The 18,658-nt window shown below is 32.5% G+C and overlaps 2 protein-coding genes across 2 annotated transcripts; one reads left to right on the top strand and one right to left on the bottom strand.

Moving 5' to 3' along the window:
- Positions 1–5,137: 5,137 nt before the first annotated feature.
- On the bottom strand, positions 5,138–7,056 carry LOC128178596 (uncharacterized protein ZC84.1-like). The gene is made up of 3 exons (XM_052845848.1): positions 7,049–7,056; positions 6,646–6,878; positions 5,138–6,210 (listed from the first exon to the last, which is right to left on the bottom strand). Exons 2-3 carry the CDS (start codon positions 6,866–6,868, stop codon positions 5,411–5,413), a joined length of 1,023 nt encoding a protein of 340 aa, XP_052701808.1. The 5' UTR covers positions 6,869–6,878; positions 7,049–7,056; the 3' UTR covers positions 5,138–5,410.
- Positions 7,057–9,984: 2,928 nt separating this feature from the next.
- On the top strand, positions 9,985–11,444 carry LOC128177965 (uncharacterized). The gene is made up of 2 exons (XM_052844901.1): positions 9,985–10,077; positions 10,282–11,444. The coding sequence occupies exon 2, from the start codon at positions 10,295–10,297 to the stop codon at positions 11,234–11,236; it is 942 nt and encodes a 313-aa protein (XP_052700861.1). The 5' UTR covers positions 9,985–10,077; positions 10,282–10,294; the 3' UTR covers positions 11,237–11,444.
- Positions 11,445–18,658: the final 7,214 nt, after the last annotated feature.

Raw genomic sequence — 18,658 nt, 5'->3', positions numbered from 1 at the left:
ATAACTATGTAATCACTATTATGTAATACATTTGGATAGAAAGAAGTGTATATCATATTTGCAAACTATTTTGAAATGCAAGAAATCTAACGAATAATATCAAATACACAATTATGGTACAATTTTCACTGCTGTGTAGAAGTAAATAACCAATTCTCGCAGATAAACATGTTTTTATTTAACAAACAATTCAAATACACAATTAAGGTACTAAAGACTTGCATATTTTATGGTAATAGTAATCAAGACTATGATGTAAATGTACTTATTTTAGGATTTTCACTGTTGTGTAGAAATAACCAATCCTCGCAGATTAAGATATGAATTTTTTTTCATATTTATCTTTACCTGTCTCTTTCTATAGATATATCATGTTTTATGGAAATTGTAAATTATTTGTACTAGAAGACAACGTTGTAAATTGCCAGAACTTCTATTCAAAGCCCCTGCATATTAAAAAATAATTTATAGCTTATATATCATTATAGATTTATGTAATAATGAATATCACTATTAAGAAAAATAATTTCAATGATGGTTGGGGATGTACTTCATTAAGACCAATATTGAATGAAATATAAATTATTTCAATAGTGGTTGGGTATGCATTTCATTATAACCACTATTGAAATAAATTATTTCAATAGTGGTTAGGTATGCATTTCATTACAACCACTATTGAAATAATTTATTTCAATTGTGGTTAAGGATGCGGTTCATTACAACCATTATTGAAATAAAATATTTTAAAAGTGGTAGGATGTTATTCTAATGCCTATTATTCCGACTGTGCATAACACTTTCGGTTCCAGATGACAGGTGGTATGGGAAACATGACCATATAGAGGTAATTCAAAGAACATCATAATCAAAAAGGAATTCATCATCTCATAAAACATACTTCTTCTCTTAAGAAACTCCCCTAGCAGAAGGGAAAGTGTTACAAACAGACATAATAATAGACGTAAAACTAAAATGCATCATCAACCACTATTGAAATACTTTATTTCAATAGTGGTTGAAATGAAAGGTATCCCAAATCACTATTGAAATAAATTATTTCAATAGTGGTTGAAATGAATCACATCCTTAACTACTATTGAAATAATATATTTCAATAGTGGTCGTAGAGAAGTAACCCCCAACCCCTATTGAAATAATTTATATTAATTGTGATATTTATAATAATATTTATCAATATATAATTATTCAATATACAGGGGGTTTGAATAGAAGTTCTGGCAATTTACAAGATTTTCACAATTGTGCAAATAATATACACTATCATAGGACATATGTTTGTAGAAAGGGAAATGTAAAGAAAAAAATGTAAATTTTCAAAGAAAAATTAATGAAGAAATTCATTCTAAGCTACGATTGAAAAAATTGTTTTAATTGTAGTTGTACTTCAACAGTGTCTGTAAATTGATTTTCAAAATTGAATACATCCCGGAATACTATTTAAATATTTTATATTAGTAGTGGTTGTATTTCAATAGTGGTTGTAAAGTGATTCTTCAGATGAAATACATTCCCAACCAGTATTGAAATAATTTATTTCAATAGTGGTTTTATTTCAATAGTGGTTGCAAAGTGATTTTTCTAATGAAATGCATTCCCAACCACTATTGAAATAATTTATTTCAATTGTGGTTTTATTTCAATAGTGGTTGCAACAGTGGTTTATATGTATTCACTGTTTACCTGTGAATGTTGACAGTGTTCGTTGAATAAAAAACAAGCTCCGGAACAATTCAACATGTCGGAAAGCGATAGTGACGAACTGTCATCAGAATATTTCACCACAGAAGCAAATGTACAAAAAAATGTAAACATGTACTGTTTAGAAAGTATAGAAATAAAAACTGCTCCTTCTCTAGATGACATTTTAAAAACATTTAAAAAGCCCCCTTGTATTTTGTCAAAACTCACAAGCTGCACAACTTTTCGAGATTGTGTGTTTACTACATTCGCCATCCAGAGAGCTTTAGAAACTACCATGTGGTTAAATACAAAACATCATTGTCTATAATGACTGTCGATTTATAACATGTTCAGCATTACTTAAAAATGAAAAGAACGGTGATATAAGGAGTTACTATACCAATGTTTTGATAACGAAATGATATTTTTGAGGTAGAACGAACAAACTTTATGATATATCGTCACATATGAACTTCTCAATTAAAGTAAATACAACCATAAGTACTTTTACTAAAGGCTACAAGAACAGGTGGGTGTCTGGTTTTATTCCATCAACTTGATTTAAATACATGTACATGTAGTTAACATTGTAACAATGTAATATATACTTGTATGTGTGCTTAAAAGTCTGGTTTATTCTGTTGTTTAAGACTTTCGAGGGTATACATGTACATGTATATGCACTGAGTTCATTGTAACTTCATATAATTCAACAAAACAAAAATATACCTAACATACAATATTCATTGCGACCGTTAGCTATTGATCTAATTAGCTTGGGTCCATGTATTTCTATTAATATTTGTATTTTACATGGTATTTATCTTTGAATAAAAAAGTAAAGATTAAAACAATTCAAATGGTTCCTTTAAAAAAAAGAGCATTCTAATTTGCAAATATCCGTATTTAATTTAAGTGCAATATGAAGGTTTTGAATTGTGTCTGATATTTGCATAATATTTATTAATGTAACCATGTAAGATTTGTATGTAGCATAAAGTCAGATAAATTTTAGTCTTTGTTCTTTTCATAAAAATTATCAAGCCAACATGTTTTCTCGTCGTTTATGCATGTTTATTATGGTTAATAGTGGTCAACAAGTATGCTTTATCTAATTTTTGTTTTATAAGCAAAATATTCTAAGTACTATACATAGTTTTTGGTAGAGGTCAACAAGGCTTGCTCTGCCATAATGTTTTTAGGGTCATGTCAGAAACTTTACAATCATTTAAACTTTTTGCATCAATCATTTAGTTGTATATCATCATAACTCATTGGTTAAAGTATCCCACTTGTGAACTGCATATTATAACCGCCTGGAGATTTTGTTCATATTTCATTGAGCTGCATATACATGTAATTATTTAATTTTTTTCCCTCACATATTTGACTTATTATACCTGTACATGTACTTCTTATCCATTATGCTATATATCATAATCAAATAATTTTCTGCTAGTTTTAGAAACTAAGAATATTTTCCATTTCTTCCAATGAGTCCTCAGGTGGGGTCCCTCAGAACCAAGGTCTTTCAGTTGAGGCGGTTTTTAACTCCACCTTTGTAAAAAATTTGTCATTTATTCAATGATTTTTTTCTTCTTTAATTTATTTTTTTTAATTTAAACAATACAAATTTGGTTCATTGAATAAACATTCTTTAACGCAATCTGTTGTTCTATTTCATTGCAAAGGAACTTGTACTCATTGGAAGATTTTTGATTCAGTTACTTGCATTGGGTAATTACTACAAGCTCAAAGTTGGGCAAAATTAATAAAGTGTCTCTCTTGAAAATGCTTATGTATTATATATATGAAAAAATTTGGTAGACAAAAAAAAAAGGTATTCGATAATTATTAATAGATGCTGCATTCTTTTTTTTTCATGTTATTTTATTTGTGAATAACAAAGCGAGATCAAAAGAGGTCAAAAAAAATTTCCTTTGACATACCCTTGACATGTACAGTGTAAATACTGTGTGCCCTACTGACACGTCTTAATATCACTCCTATTTGACCAACTTGTACTTAACTGATAATGGGTAAAACTGGTCTTGAATTGCACTGGCTTGGTGTGAATATATCTGCTTTTTTAGCTCTACTGACGTAGATCCGTGACCTATCTGTTGTGGCTGTAATCCAAAGTAGAGGGAATATTTTAAAATAATTGATACAAGTTTATTGAAAGAAGCGTCGCATGGAAGTGCTTATAAACCAACAGTCACCAGTTACAAAAGTAGTCATAATAACAAATTCAATTTTTAAATTAATTTGTGGAATGACACTACTACTGTTTCGAGGTAATGGGGTTGTAGCAACGCTCTGTAGGTTCTACGTTTAAACACAAGCATGCAGTATTCACAAAAGTCAACAAAATAATATTTTCAAAGATTTTACAGATGACGAAGACCTTTGTACAATTTGACGAAGACCTACATAGCAACAATTTACACCGATCAGCCGATTATGACTGGTAGTGAAATCAAATCTTTAAAAAATGAAATAACTAGAGCTTTAGTAATTATAACAAATTGCGACCTCCTTTGCATGTATCTACATTTATTATTTGTAAAATTGGAACCACCACTTTCTACAATTACGGCCTTTTTTTAACCCGAATCAATATTACAATGACTTATTTCCTTTATACCAGCTCGTTTTAATGAATTTGGTTCAAACGTTTTATTTTCCCTTTTCTATAGGGGAATTTTATTTAACTGGAACATGCCCCTAATTGTGTAGGGTTTATTTTAAATCTATATGGGTTCTAAAGGAAAACCTAAAACTTGTAATTTTGTTTCAGTAATTTGAATACAGTAATTGAATCTAAAGCCTCTGTCCTTTATATGGAAATTTTAAGAATGTGTATTTATGTGTTCTATGTTGGGCTACAATAATCTTTGACACCCGATTCGAACCCCTCAAAAGGATTAAAATTTGATAAAACATTAGCTGATCATATTTTTATTATAAATATGTATTTTATTTAATAGTTTTCATTTCTAGGAAAGAAATGTACCCTTCATTTGACTATATTTTATCAAAATATACATAACTATTGTGTTATGCTTTGTTTAAATCAGTTGTTTATATATCACTCATGTTGTTGGAAATAAGAGTCGGATACATGTAGCTCATTACACAGGTTGTTACAAATCAAACAATTTTAAGAAATATCAAACGATAAGGACTTAGAAATGGTCAATTGTGGTAATTATTAATATGGATTTCATTAATTATTCTTAAAGAAAATGTTGAAATATTATTTGAATTATTGTATTTTAACGTGGAATAAAAAGTTACATATTAATGAGGTTCTTGAAGTGTAAGAACTTGGTGCTTAGGTTTTCCTTTAAGATCTAAAATTTACTAGTACATAAACTTTGAATATAAATTCTCTTAACTTGTAATGGATTTTGAAATTAAACCAGACAACAACAGTTTCAATTTATTAACTTTACGAGCATGTTGCGTAACAGTTATATGACAGAAGTATTAGATGTTACTAAAAATTCTTTAAGGTCTGCTAAGTAAAGACAAAATAAAAAGAGACTTGCAAAGATATTCCATAGACATTAGTTTATTTATTAATACAATTTAAAATAATAATTTATATATGCCTCTTTAGCAATCGGATGAATTACAAAAAAATGTATTGTTTATTTTCAGGAAAAAAGAACAATGATATTGGCATGGATAAATAACTTTATCAATAAATCTTGTTTCCTTTTCTAGATATCATTCTATTCTGCATTCTATTTCCTCCAGCCGGGATTATCTGACCATTCAAATTCATCATTTGTGCAGTACTTGGATTCAGTGGTGAAGGCATCTGGTTTAATCTTCCATTCATTGCCGAATTTCCAGCAGAGAGAGCCGATGAACCAAAGTTGTTTTGAATTGCAGGGAAGCCTATGACTCCTGAATTTATGTTGGATGGTGACCTCTGCATTGCCATGATTGAAGAAGAACCGAAATCTGTCTGAGATCCAGTGTTCAATGGAACATTACCTTCTGTTGGCATTTGCGACGAAGACCCTGCTTCTGGGAGCCTCATATTTAATGCTCCAGCAGTGCCTTGTTGTATGGAATTAGAACTCGCTGCAAAATTGTGGCGAAATGGTGGATCATCTAAATCGGCGCTTGAAGGTGCACAAGTAGTCTGGCATTCAAGCTGAGTCTGGAAATTGTTATCATTTCCGCCGTTACAAGCACTGAATCGGAATGGCTGACAGGTTCCTGTGTATTTGTTGAAGGCATATCTTATTGTGTATTGTTGGAAAAAGATGTAAGAGTTGTAGGGACAACTGTTGCCAAAGTCGATGTCGCTGAAACAACCACAGCTTCGAAGACATTCGTACCGTGAAGAGAATCGGTTTGGGGTCCCTCCACATCCGCGGTAGTAAAAGGTCTGGCATCTCTGAGTAAAAGGGTCGTAATAATATTGGGTAGAAGGGCGAGGGTATCTGGAGGGACAGAAGTAACCAGAATCCACAAACAAGGTACATGCTGAAATTAATAAAAAGCAAAGTACAATTTCGTGTTTCATCACGATAAAACTTGCTTTTACCTAAGATGAAATTAAAAATTCAGCAATGAGATATTTCAAACAATTCAAGGTTTGTTTGAAATATCTGCGATAAGTAAAACCGTGATGCTTCGAACGAATTTCATTTTTAATTTTGAAAATCAAGGTCATACTTCGTATACTTTCAATTTTTGCCAAACATTACTCTTAAAAATTTTCTCATAATTTTGAAAGGAAAAGAAATTGCAATGTCAAACGTCACAAAATTTACAAATTGAAAGCTCTTTTTATCCCAGGAAATATTTATCATCAACAGTCAGATATTGAAATAAGAAATGTAAACATTTTCTTTTCATTTCGTTAAATTCATTGTGAGAATGCTTAAAAAGCGTTTATTTTGTGAAAACAATACTCACTGTAAGGAACTCGGGGTGGGAATATTTCCCTTGGTGGAGGTGGACTCACTGTCAGTGGCCTACTTCCGGGCATCAAGTTAGAACTCCCAGAACTGCCAGTATTAGTGGACATTGTATTTGGACTTTGGTTTCTCAATCTACTTCCAAAATCACCTCCATTTAACCCACCTATTCCTCCCAATACAATGGGTAAGAACATTGCCATCAGAGATGGTTGGATCATGCTGAATATCCTTTAGTAACACAAAACAAAAAATGAGCCAAAATTGCACAGAAATGCATCTTATGTAATTAACTTCAGGGCCCTACATGAGCGGAATTTCGCAAACACCAACACATGCAGAGAATTATTTTCATTTTACTGAAAAATGTAAAGAAAACGATGATAATTGTGTGCACTTACCAGTATAATGAGACGGAATGGTGCTTTTTTTACCGTTGGGCCATTATTTATATATTTAGGCAGAAAAATTAAAATGATGAGAGACAGGTTAAAAAGAATTGAACACCAATGCAATGTTAGTTAACACGAGTCACCGCGATCGTTCGTTTCCATAAAGCAAGTGTTTGGTGTGTTCGATATGTATTCCTGTGTTTACCTGCGAATGTGGACACGGATTGTGGCTCCCGGACAAATCTGACATGGCGGACAGCGGTAGAGTCGATCTGTCGTAAGTTTAATTTATCACAGAAACAAAGGTACATGTAAATGTAAACAAGTACTGCCTGGGTTGTATAAAAATACAAAATGTGTCTCATGAAAGCGACATTTGCAGAAAACTCCAAGACACCTTTGTATGTCGTCAAAACTTACAAGAAGCAGTTTTTCGAATTAGATATTCGTATGTTAACAAAATTTGTCGTTTTAACCGTTGAAATGTTTGAAATGCTCTCTCAGAAAGAATATCAGTGAGAATCATTCGAGTCAGCAGTTTTAATGAATGTAAAGAATCGGTTAATTAGATATGTTTACGCTTGGCCATATTATTTGGATACAAACTTTTCCTACATTATCTTAAATTCTTTGTGTCATTATAAACATAATTTCTATTCATTTATTTATTTAAACAGTACTTTGTTCAATGTTGGAATTTAGCAACAGACAGAGCCTATTTTAGCATTCTCCATACGTAATTTCTATTATGGCAAGATGCGCATTAAGCAGTCGAGGGATCTTAAATCAATTATAGGGGCAGGTATACTTTACTTATGCTTTCATGCGTGGTTGGCCGTTTACGTGAAAATTCAGTAAACAAGTCTAGAAAAGGAAGAATATAAAGACTGTTGTGAAAATCCATAAAATTTCCAAAGAAATATTCACTGAATGTAGGATATTAATATTGATAACGGCAACTTATATCATGTCATGTAGAAAAACGAGGAGATGCGTTTCAAAAATTAAAAAAAACCCAGTTCCATTGTCATAGGATGGGCATCCAAAGAAATGTATCCTCCTTGTCGATCAAGAACATCAACGATTGTCCAATGATAAAGAACCATATATGATAAGGGCCTAAATGGTCCCCTAAAATGAACATCATATTTTTACTGTACATAAATGATTTTATTGTATATGTGTACATTTGAAGTTTTTATATAATTTTCAATTTGGTCCAACTGCTTTCATCCGAATACCCTTATTTCCGAAATATACAGCATTAAGTCGCCTTTCCCGCCATCTTTGGCTTAAAACGGCTTGTCTTTCAGAAAACATCGAGCGCAGGATTGAACAAACAAAATATTTTTATCAAATGTCAATCCATCAAAGACTAGTTAATAAGAAAATGTTGCTAGTTCAAAGTTGCGCTTAATTTTTCCCATTGGAAAAAATATAAAAATAATTCACATAATTCAAATTCTAAATATAGCGTCACTGCCATGTACTGCCAGTGAGTGAAATAAACTGCGATTAATAAATAAAAAATATATTTTACATGTATATCAACTCTTTAACATGGCGGCCAAATTTTACTCTTAATATTAATACAAAGCCCTTTTAAACTTGTTACTGATAACGATCGTTTAAATGTTAGATAAATAACTTTATAAAAGGCATATGTAGGGCATTTCACACTTTTAAAATAAAAAAAAATATTCGATACTGAAAAAGCATAGTGCATTTTGTACCCCATATTTAGTTACTTTTAACAAGTACAAAATATAAGAGTAAACGAACAATTTAAGACTGTGGTTATCGACAATTTGTCTTCTATTCTGACAAGTGATGAAACATTTTTTGGTATCTTTGAAATACAAAGAGATATTGATTAGAAAACGTTTACATCATAAAGGACAAAACCACCAGATATAGCAAAGACATGCCGGAGCAATAAAATTATTGTAGTTGTGAGACTGAGATCAAAGGTGAGCTGGACTAAGTTTTATGGCCCCGGGGCCAGGTGAAGGCACACCTAGTTCCTGGTATGTGTGAAATATAGGCCAACACCAAGTTGGTCGAAAACCTACGTCGGAGACAATCCTATCGTTAGACTCATTAATGTTATGTAACTAGTTCTTGGGATTAGCAAATAATAAAGTTAGCCTTTTACAAGAGTGGATGACCTTAGTGCTTGTACACATATATGTCAATATATTATCATACGGCTTGTGTGACTTCAGGCCCCGGGGCCATAAAACTTAGACGTGCTTACTTTTGATCTAAGTCTCACTTTTACAAAAGGAACATATATTGGAAAAGTGAGACTGAGATCAAAAGTGAGCCTGTCTAAGTTCTACTGCGCCAGGGCCTGATTATATTTTATTTTTAAGTATAATGAATACATTTCAACCTACACACGCGAATTAAGATATTTTCTCCCGGGAGGGGGGGGGGGGGGTCCAAGGCCTTTTTTTTGTTTAAACACGTGACTTTAATAATTTTGAATTTCTGTGAGAGGAGGGGGTTTAATTATTATAATCACTCCTGATGAATAAAAATATTAATGTCAGGTGAGAACCCGCAATTAATTAAAAAAATCTTAAATGAAGACTTTGAAAAATTACAGAGCAGTACTTTAGCTTAAAATATTTCGTATGATGTGTAAAGAAATCGGGACAACACCGAACGGCCGAATTATATATGGAACTATTGAGTTAAAACATCTAACAGTTTATACTTTTATTTTTTCTTTATCAATCTTTGCTTGGTGAACTTGGTTAATGGTAAAACACGTCTCGTTAAAACCGTATCTTAATCAAGTTAAATAACGTGATTATTTACCTAATAAGATAAAATGTGACTGTATATCAGATGTAAAATAAGATTTATGTAAATAAGAATGCCCTGAAGATTTTATCTGCAGGGCATTCTTATTTACATAAATATAATTTTGGGACGAGATAAAATAGACATTGGCCTCGGTCGTATTTATACATATTTTACAGTACTGATACCAGCGATATGTGATAGTTTGTCCCTGTTTTCTTTGTAAGGTAAGAGGTGTCCCCAAGTAGAAAATAATCATGTGTTTACACTTTCATATTCAAGTTTTTTTTTTTTTATTTTGACGTTTTTTACAACATGACTTCGATCCGGGTTTTATATAATTCAAAATGGCAAACATCAAATTGCAATATTATTTACAGTCAGTACAGTTATCAATTTACATAGGATATGATTGCATTATATATTTGTAGGTAAAGCTTGACGATGGACGACAAGAACGAAGACTTGTGCCCGTTTTGTTTTGACAAAGTTACCTTTCTTTGTTTGTCATGCAAGATCCATCTATGTAGAAACTGTGTATCGGTACACATCAAAATGAAACCCAGGGATTCTCACAAAATTGTCGTTGCCAACGAGAAAAGTCAAGTAAAAACAAAACAGCTAAAAGTATTGGGGAAAATATCAAGTGGAATGGAAAGTCTGTGTGATATATCATACAACGAAAATGGAACGTTTTATTCCTGTTCCGAAATAAGCAAAAGCATTAGCCTATTAGACGATTCTGGTTTAACAAGAGATACTTTTGAGGGATGTAAAAACCCCTTGTGTCTTACAGCGAGTTCAAACGGTGTGCTGTATACAGAATTTGGAATTAAAGCGGTCATGTTTAATTCTAAAGGACGAACCAAGCATTTATTTTCTACAGGAGATTGGCAACCACAGGGAATAACCATGTCCAAATCAGGCAACATCTTGTTAACTCTACGCAGAAAAAATGAGTCTAAACTTATCGTAAGCAATCCTCATGGATACGTCTGTCGTGAAATCCAGTACCACAACAACAAACCCCTATTTTTCGACCCGTGGTATGTTGCTGAAAATCCAAAGGGCGATATTTGTGTTTCTGACCAAGCAAGGAGGGCTCTTATTTGTATCAAAACTAATGGCGAACTTATTTTCAAATATTACGGAAGAGGAAGTTCGTTCTATCCACGCGGATTATGCGCAGATGCTACTTCCCATTTCATAGCTGCCGATCCGTGGAATAATCTTTTGCACTACATCTCTTCTTGTGGAGAACTTGTTTATTATCTGAAGTATGATTCCATGGATAGCCCTATGGGTTTATCCTGTAATTATGACCGCAAAAATAGTTTTCTTATTTGTGAAGTAAGTGGTTCTATATATCATGTTGAATTAGAATGAAAAGAATATTTAAGTAGTTCATGTCTGTACTAAATCATATTTTTTTCCACACACGAAATTTATTTTTGAATAAAATAAAGGGAATTTACTCTCAATACAATTTCTGTGAGATTTTAATTGTTTTTTTTTATGGAAGTTGTTAGATAATCTACAGGTACAAGTGAGATTTTAATGCTAATTCTTTTATATATTTTTTCATGGTATTTACAAAATTGAACGTTTAAGTGACGCAAAACTTCATTATCTTACAGTATTGTCACATTCACAGGATATTGTAAACATTTTTAGGTTTGTCTTAAGTGAATGTCCCTAAAAGCTATTTAAAAAGCGATGTCGTCATTTTATTTGAGTGAAAAGCTCCAGTGAATTGATATTAAAATTATGTTTTCTAGAGTTTCGTCGTCGTAAACTGTTCACATTTACAACTTCTTCTGTTAAACCACTTAGCATACTATTTAAAGCAAAGGACTAAGTGCGGTTTTATGCAATTTTTGCCCCCCAAAATCGAAGTTTTAGAAAGAGCTTTAAAATAAGGTGAAAGATAGTTAAAATCATATTGGAAATAAAGGTGTAAAAGGTTATCACCACAGTGACGTCATAATGTAGAAATGACGTCATGAATATTGCATTATTTTGATAAACTGATGTTTTGTAGCAAAATATGGGTGTTTTCCGATGGTTTTTCGACTGGGAAACATCGAGCGCAGGCTTGCTCAAGTACCATATTTTAGTATAATGTGTATAACTATCTGAAGAAAAGTATATGTTAAAATTGCACTTGAGCAGACCTGCGCTCTATACTTCCGAATGCAAAATATAGAGCAAAAATGAGAATATTTTCATTTGTTTGCAAATTTGCGGGAATTGGGCCATTTAGGTGACGTCATAGATACACAGCGAATGAGCAATGATGACTGAAATCATTATTAAAGTTATAGGCATCCTCTATACAATGATTTGTGAAGATTTTATTTTTATACGATACTATTTAAAAATTGGTTGAAATCGGGGGCAGATAGTTGACCATACCGCACATAGTCCTTTCTTGGACTAAGAGATTTTTAGAATGTTCGATGAAAGAAGCAGGCTTCCTTCCAAAGGGATATGATTGAGAAAAAAAAAACAATATGAGGGATTCGTGTCAAAAAGCAAATGGCCTTTAATTTCCTATCTTGTAGGAGCCAGGACGGGATCATTTTTCTGGGTTTCTGGGGTTTCATAGTAAAAAGAAAACTAGTATAGAACAGTTTTGAAATAAACTTTGTAGATCATAGGGATTACAAAGATATGTAACAGGTTTTGTGAAAATCTGTGGATGCATGTAGTAAGAATAATCAGATTTTGGCATGAGGATGCCACTGAAAGACAAACAAATCCTCGTATGTTTAAAGGCTAAATCATGTTTATGTTTGCACAAAATTCTCATATTGTATTTGATTGATGGATTGATGGATGGCTAGATCGCTGTCCTGTTATGAACTTTTCATTTATAGTACTCGTATTTTAGACGTTGCCAGACTTCGTGTTCATATACTCAGTTTCACATTTCACAATATTTCTTTCTTCAGGACTGGAATAAATAAAAAATGAGCTTGTTTTAGTATATTGCCCCTCATTTCTGTCTTATTCATTTATGAGCAAGGGTTATACATCTTGCCAGAGCCTTCTTGAGAATGAGAACGTATTGCATGCTCATATCAAACACAATAGTGTGTGATTTTGCAGCATCATTAACAGTGCATGTGCCAATTTAACAACGTGTCATTAGAATGTACAGGAAATGCAGGAAGTCAATTCCACTGAATAAGTACCAAGATAACAGTTGTCTTAACTCTGTTATTCATGAGGTTACTTCAGAAAATCACTTAGTGGTGCAAAATCCGGAGAATTGAATCAGCATTGAATGGTTTGCGGTTTCATCTCAATAATTTCCGTCGATGAACCAGCAGACGAAGAAATGAAAAGGGGGAAATGCAACAATGCCATTAATAATTGCTTACCAATTAATTCGGCGATTGAAATCAATTAGATATATTTTTTCAAACATTTCTTTTAAACGGCCTACGCCTTACGAAAACACGGAATTATATTACAGTGGAGCCTCACTTATCCGGACACTTTTGTCTCCAGGCCAAATCGTCCGGATAGGTGAAGCGTCCGGATATCTGAATTGTGATATTTACCTTTAATATTTATGGAAACATAACTCATAAATTAATTATACAATTAAATATTTTATTTTGATAGCCATAAGCACTACAAAAAAAGTTTAGATTTTTTTTAAATTAACAAAAAAAATATTGTTAAAAACATTATTTAAGGTATGTTTTTTCCACAGGAAACTTAGCACTACATTCTTCAATGCAACACATGTACATGTGCATGTACATAACAATCCCTGTATTAAACCGATATTTTAATTACATTCGCATAACAAAGCGAAGAGAAGAAAGTCGGTGTTCCACTTTACGCTGACAAATCTTTTTCTTCAAGCTAGCGGTGATCGTAACTCTCGCTCTCTTGGCCGGTGGTGTTGACATGTTTGAAGCTGCTCAACATTTGATGATTGAAAATGGGTGAAAATCTGTATATATTCCCTTATTGATAATTGTCCAAGCTATTTTTTCATTGACAGAACTTTCCCAAGCTAATTTTACGTATCCATCTTTCTATAGAGTTAATTGCACCCAACCGATTTTTACAAGTAGCGTGAACACTCATCCACGACATGTTTGGCATAAATTATTATTACACTGTTTATTGAACACACGCTATAAAATTAATGTTGATACCCTGAACATGCCAAGCGGTCATAATAACTATCGTAAACAGAACTCAAATTATCAAATATTTCATTTCAATTACGTTTTAAAATGAATAGGCGTACGAACGATCTAATCATACTACGATTAATAGAATTTTGATTCAATCAATAGATGACTTTTTTAAACACAAATTAAACAATTTTCATGACATTTTATTCAAACAATAACAGTTCATAAGTTAAATGGCGACAATTAAACATCCATGGTTATCGTAATATCCTCGGGCGAGTACATAGCGTGACACAGGTGACCCCGATTACCGGACGAAGGCATTGTTTAAAACCAACAACCAGTGTCAGATGTTTTTACACCAATTTGCACTTGCGCATAAAAAACTTTTGTGCCCCCGAACACTTAAATGTGACCGTCCGGTTAAATGAGGTAAAATTTAAAGGAAAACTGTATTATGTGGTAAAATTTGACCGTCCGGATCCGGAACGCGGAATTCCGGATAAACGAGACAAATTATTGTGTAAAAATTCCGTTCCCAATAAAAATCGACCGGTAAGTGAAGCGTCCGGATATCTGGCGTCCGGATATCTGAGGCTCCACTGTATATAATTTACTTAAAATGGCCAACACCTGACGTACATGCAGAATTCAATCATCATTTGGTTGGATAACGTTTATTAATTCATTTACGCGCACATCTTGAACAAAACAATAATTGATCTTTCAAAGTACATTTAAGCAGGTTGGAAAAAAACAACGTTTGTTGTTGATTTTATTTTTAAAAACTCTTTTTTTTTATTCTAGAGAGCAATGGGGGTTATAAACAGTTTCCTGTTCACGATGACAATATGTTTATTTCATTATTCATTATTATATATCTGCATAAAAGTGTATGGGAAACATTAATGTATATATTTCGAAACCTTTGCAATTCATGTCTGAATATATAAGATTTGTTCAATACAACATTCTCCTTTTGGAAGATGTGTTTTGTAGGTATTTATAAAAAAATATAATAAGTTAAAACATATTTTTGGTTAATCTGTCATTGTAAACCTGTATTTATGCATTATTCGTAAGGACTATTTTTTATATTATTTTTAAAAGTTTTTTAGTTAAGTTTCAAATGATATAATAATAATGCATAGACATATTGCCTGCTGTTCAATTCTTTTCAATGTATTTATATATGTTTAAAAAATATGTTCTTTATATTGACGTAGATAATGAATAAAATATCAAATGCATAGGTAAGATAATTATTTGGTACTCTGAGGTATTGAAGCATTGTAGTCACTGACGCATATAATGAATAAAACATTAAGTGATTGAAATAGATAGTTATTAAACATTTCAATCAGTTGTAGCATATGCATGATGGTTATGTAAGTCATTAATAGAATGCTAACTGAGCATTTAATGAAAAAAAGTTAAATGAATTAAGACAATGCACTGTATTATCTCGGTTTAAAATCTAGTAAAATTCATATCGCACCATCTTGTCATCGCTATCGCATCATTGTGTTATCGCAATAAAATAAGTCATCGCACAAACGCTTCATTGTGCAATCGCACCATCGTCATCGCATTATCGAGCCATGGTTATCGCGCTATTGTTATCGCTTCATCTTTATCGATTTATCGCGCTATCGACGCAAACGTCGTTGTTACAATGATGCGATTGTGAACAACATGACCTCATCTGGGTTCCATAATTAAAGAAATATTCTAGCATCTCTTCGTCCTCAAACGCCATGTTGTGCAATGAGTGCTAGGAATGTGATCCTTCTTAAAGAAGTCGATAAAGCGATGCTGCGATGACAAAATGATGCACCATTGCGTTCTCGTTATTTTATCGCGTCATCTATCGCACTATCATAACATCGCAAAGTCGTACTATCGCACTATCGACGCAAACGTCGATGGTGCGATGATGGCTCAATTCAGATTCCAAACAAAATAGAATTTACTAATTTTTGCAAAAATGTTTTAAGTATGCGTACGTTGAAACTTATAAGGAATTGAACTTAATTTGAATAGTCTGACCGCTGACTGGTTCGCGTCCATCAGGAACATTGCCAGCTGTAAAACCTCTCAAAGGGTGTTTACAAAATAACTGTAATCTGTGTTAACAGCATACCTGTAAACTACATATCATAAGCATTTATTATATATTTATATATAATTAAGATGAATATTGTACGAATAAGCTGATTAAATAATGGAGAGAGAATTCGAAGGGTTTGAAACTTATTATAAAATAGATATCTATATAAGTTACATTTTGCACGTTGTCGAGAGGTAGAAGAAACCCGTGTATAATAATCTGTGAATAAAATCTTGTTAATTAATAATTAGCGAGGGAAGTCGGCAGCTTTGATTGACAAAAATGCATTCATTTTGAAGCCTTTGTGGTCTCGTCTTAATGACTTCCGTCAGCAATGATTTATTGACAATACCAAAGTATATAAAAAAGAGGGTTTAAAGGATCAAATTAATAAAATAAAATTTTGAATCAAATGAAATTGCTTGCATTCGTTCAGTTTTTAAATTTTTGAGCACCTATTGATTGATCTATTGATGTCCAACGCCTTTACGTTAACTATACATTACCCTCGTTCGATTGACATATCTTGAGACTAAAAAATGATAAAAACTGACAGCTGTCAGAATTTCGAAATGGAGAAGTGTGTAATCAAAAGTCACATGAAGCTAATGAATTGCGGTGCATTTATGGATATGTGGTGCTTTTTAATTTCATTGAAAAATCAAAGTCGTCATTATTTTAACGGTGTTTATGTATATATTTAAATCCACTGAGTATATTTCCCTCCATTTATTAAGAAAACCAACGTGATTCATAGCTCTATTGAAACTGACAGGGCTAAAATCTATACGATCTAGTTCTAACCAGTTTATCAATTGGTTTAGATATTCAGCAAAGAAAATTTCGGACTGTGCGAAATTACGTCAGACTCAAATTCCCAAACAGAAAGAAGATCATAGTGATAATTGCAGAAACAATTAACATAACCATCATACGCGGATCATGTTGTTTTTGTACAATGTCATACCCGGGGGAATCACAAGAAAAAATATTGATAGAATTTATGATGTCATGTCAATTTCATTGGTTAAATCTGTTGACCTTGTTGAGCTATATTGCTATAGTACTAAAGGAAATAGACAACTATTGTCTTGAAAACGATTACCACCCATAAAACCCGCTCATGTTTCCACAAATCAGAAACCTGGATAAACTGGACGTTCCGACAAACTGATGCAAGTGTCGAGAAGTTTAAAATCAAACAAAAGTAGATAATTTTGCTTTGGTTTTCTGTTTAAATAGCTAGGACAAAAGAAAGGTCTAATTTTACTACATGTTAGATGCGGCCATGCTATTCACATTTCTCTTTTTTGTTTTTTTAGTCCCAGCTTATTTTCGATTTTCATTCTACATTCTACAAAAAAAAAACAGTTCCGCAGTTACAGTGAAGGGGTATTTTGCAGTGCACATCATTTAGAAAAAACAGATATTTTGTATTAAGAGATTTCAACAAACGTTAACTTAAATACAAGCATTTTGATATATTATTAATTCTTTAAAATTGTTTAGACTCTGGTCCCTGGACACTTCTTGTGCCTCACAATGGGTTCAAAGTTTGTTGTAGGTTAATAATTTATATATTTAGAATCAGTTGTTTAAGATCTTTTCGAAAACTATAATGCTCAATATGTGATATGACTGTAAAATCATTCTTTTACAAAGGGGTTCAATGATAAACATAAGAATTTGCCAGGGAACTTTTTATATACAGGATCTATCATACGACATTGTTCAGATATTTTGTAATTGACTTCATAATGCTGTTTTTATTATGTCTTTTGTTGCTCAGCAGGCATGTTCACGAAGCTATCTTAGGACTATAGCGTGTCCTAAGTACGTCTTAGGATACGTCTTAGTCTTAAGTCTGTTTCTCGAAGCTCTCCTAAATTTAGGAACCGCCATAACTTTGTCCTAACTTTAAGACATCACCTACCTTGTCCTAAGACCATCCTATAGCTGTAAGATCACGTTTTTAGGGATATTGGGATGTTGTGAAGCCTTTTCTTAAGACCGGTAGAATAAAGCAATATTTTCCACAGTTCCAATATTTTCGACAAACATCAAATTCCTTATCCGGGAAGGGGGGGGGCATAGTCAATTATTATATCATGTATGTTCATTTTAACAAAATGTGTAATGTTGAATGAACTGTATTTATATATTATCGAGATACATTACAACTTATTCCTTATTTAACATGTTCGTGTTCCCCTGACTTTTTTGTGGCTTATATCTCATAAACTATTCAATAGATTTCCACGAAATTTTCAGGACAAATAGAGCATCACAGGCGCTACATGTTATTAAATTTTTGATTGATGACGTCACTTCCAGTTTCAGTTATTGACGATTTTATAAATTTTTAAGAGTCATTTTGTCCAAGCATCTTCTCCGAAACCAATAAAGACAGAAGCTTGAAATTTTCAGGGATTGTAGATGAATGTATATAGATGTTCCCCCTTGCTTCCATTTATGAAAATTGCTTAAGGCCTCGAAGCTCGCCTGAACCTGAAAATTAGCACCAAAATTTTCCACAAA

This window comes from Crassostrea angulata, chromosome 3 (assembly GCF_025612915.1).
Source record: "Crassostrea angulata isolate pt1a10 chromosome 3, ASM2561291v2, whole genome shotgun sequence".
NCBI classification, from domain to species: Eukaryota; Metazoa; Mollusca; class Bivalvia; order Ostreida; family Ostreidae; genus Magallana; species Magallana angulata.
This window is presented reverse-complemented; position numbering and strand designations above follow the sequence as displayed.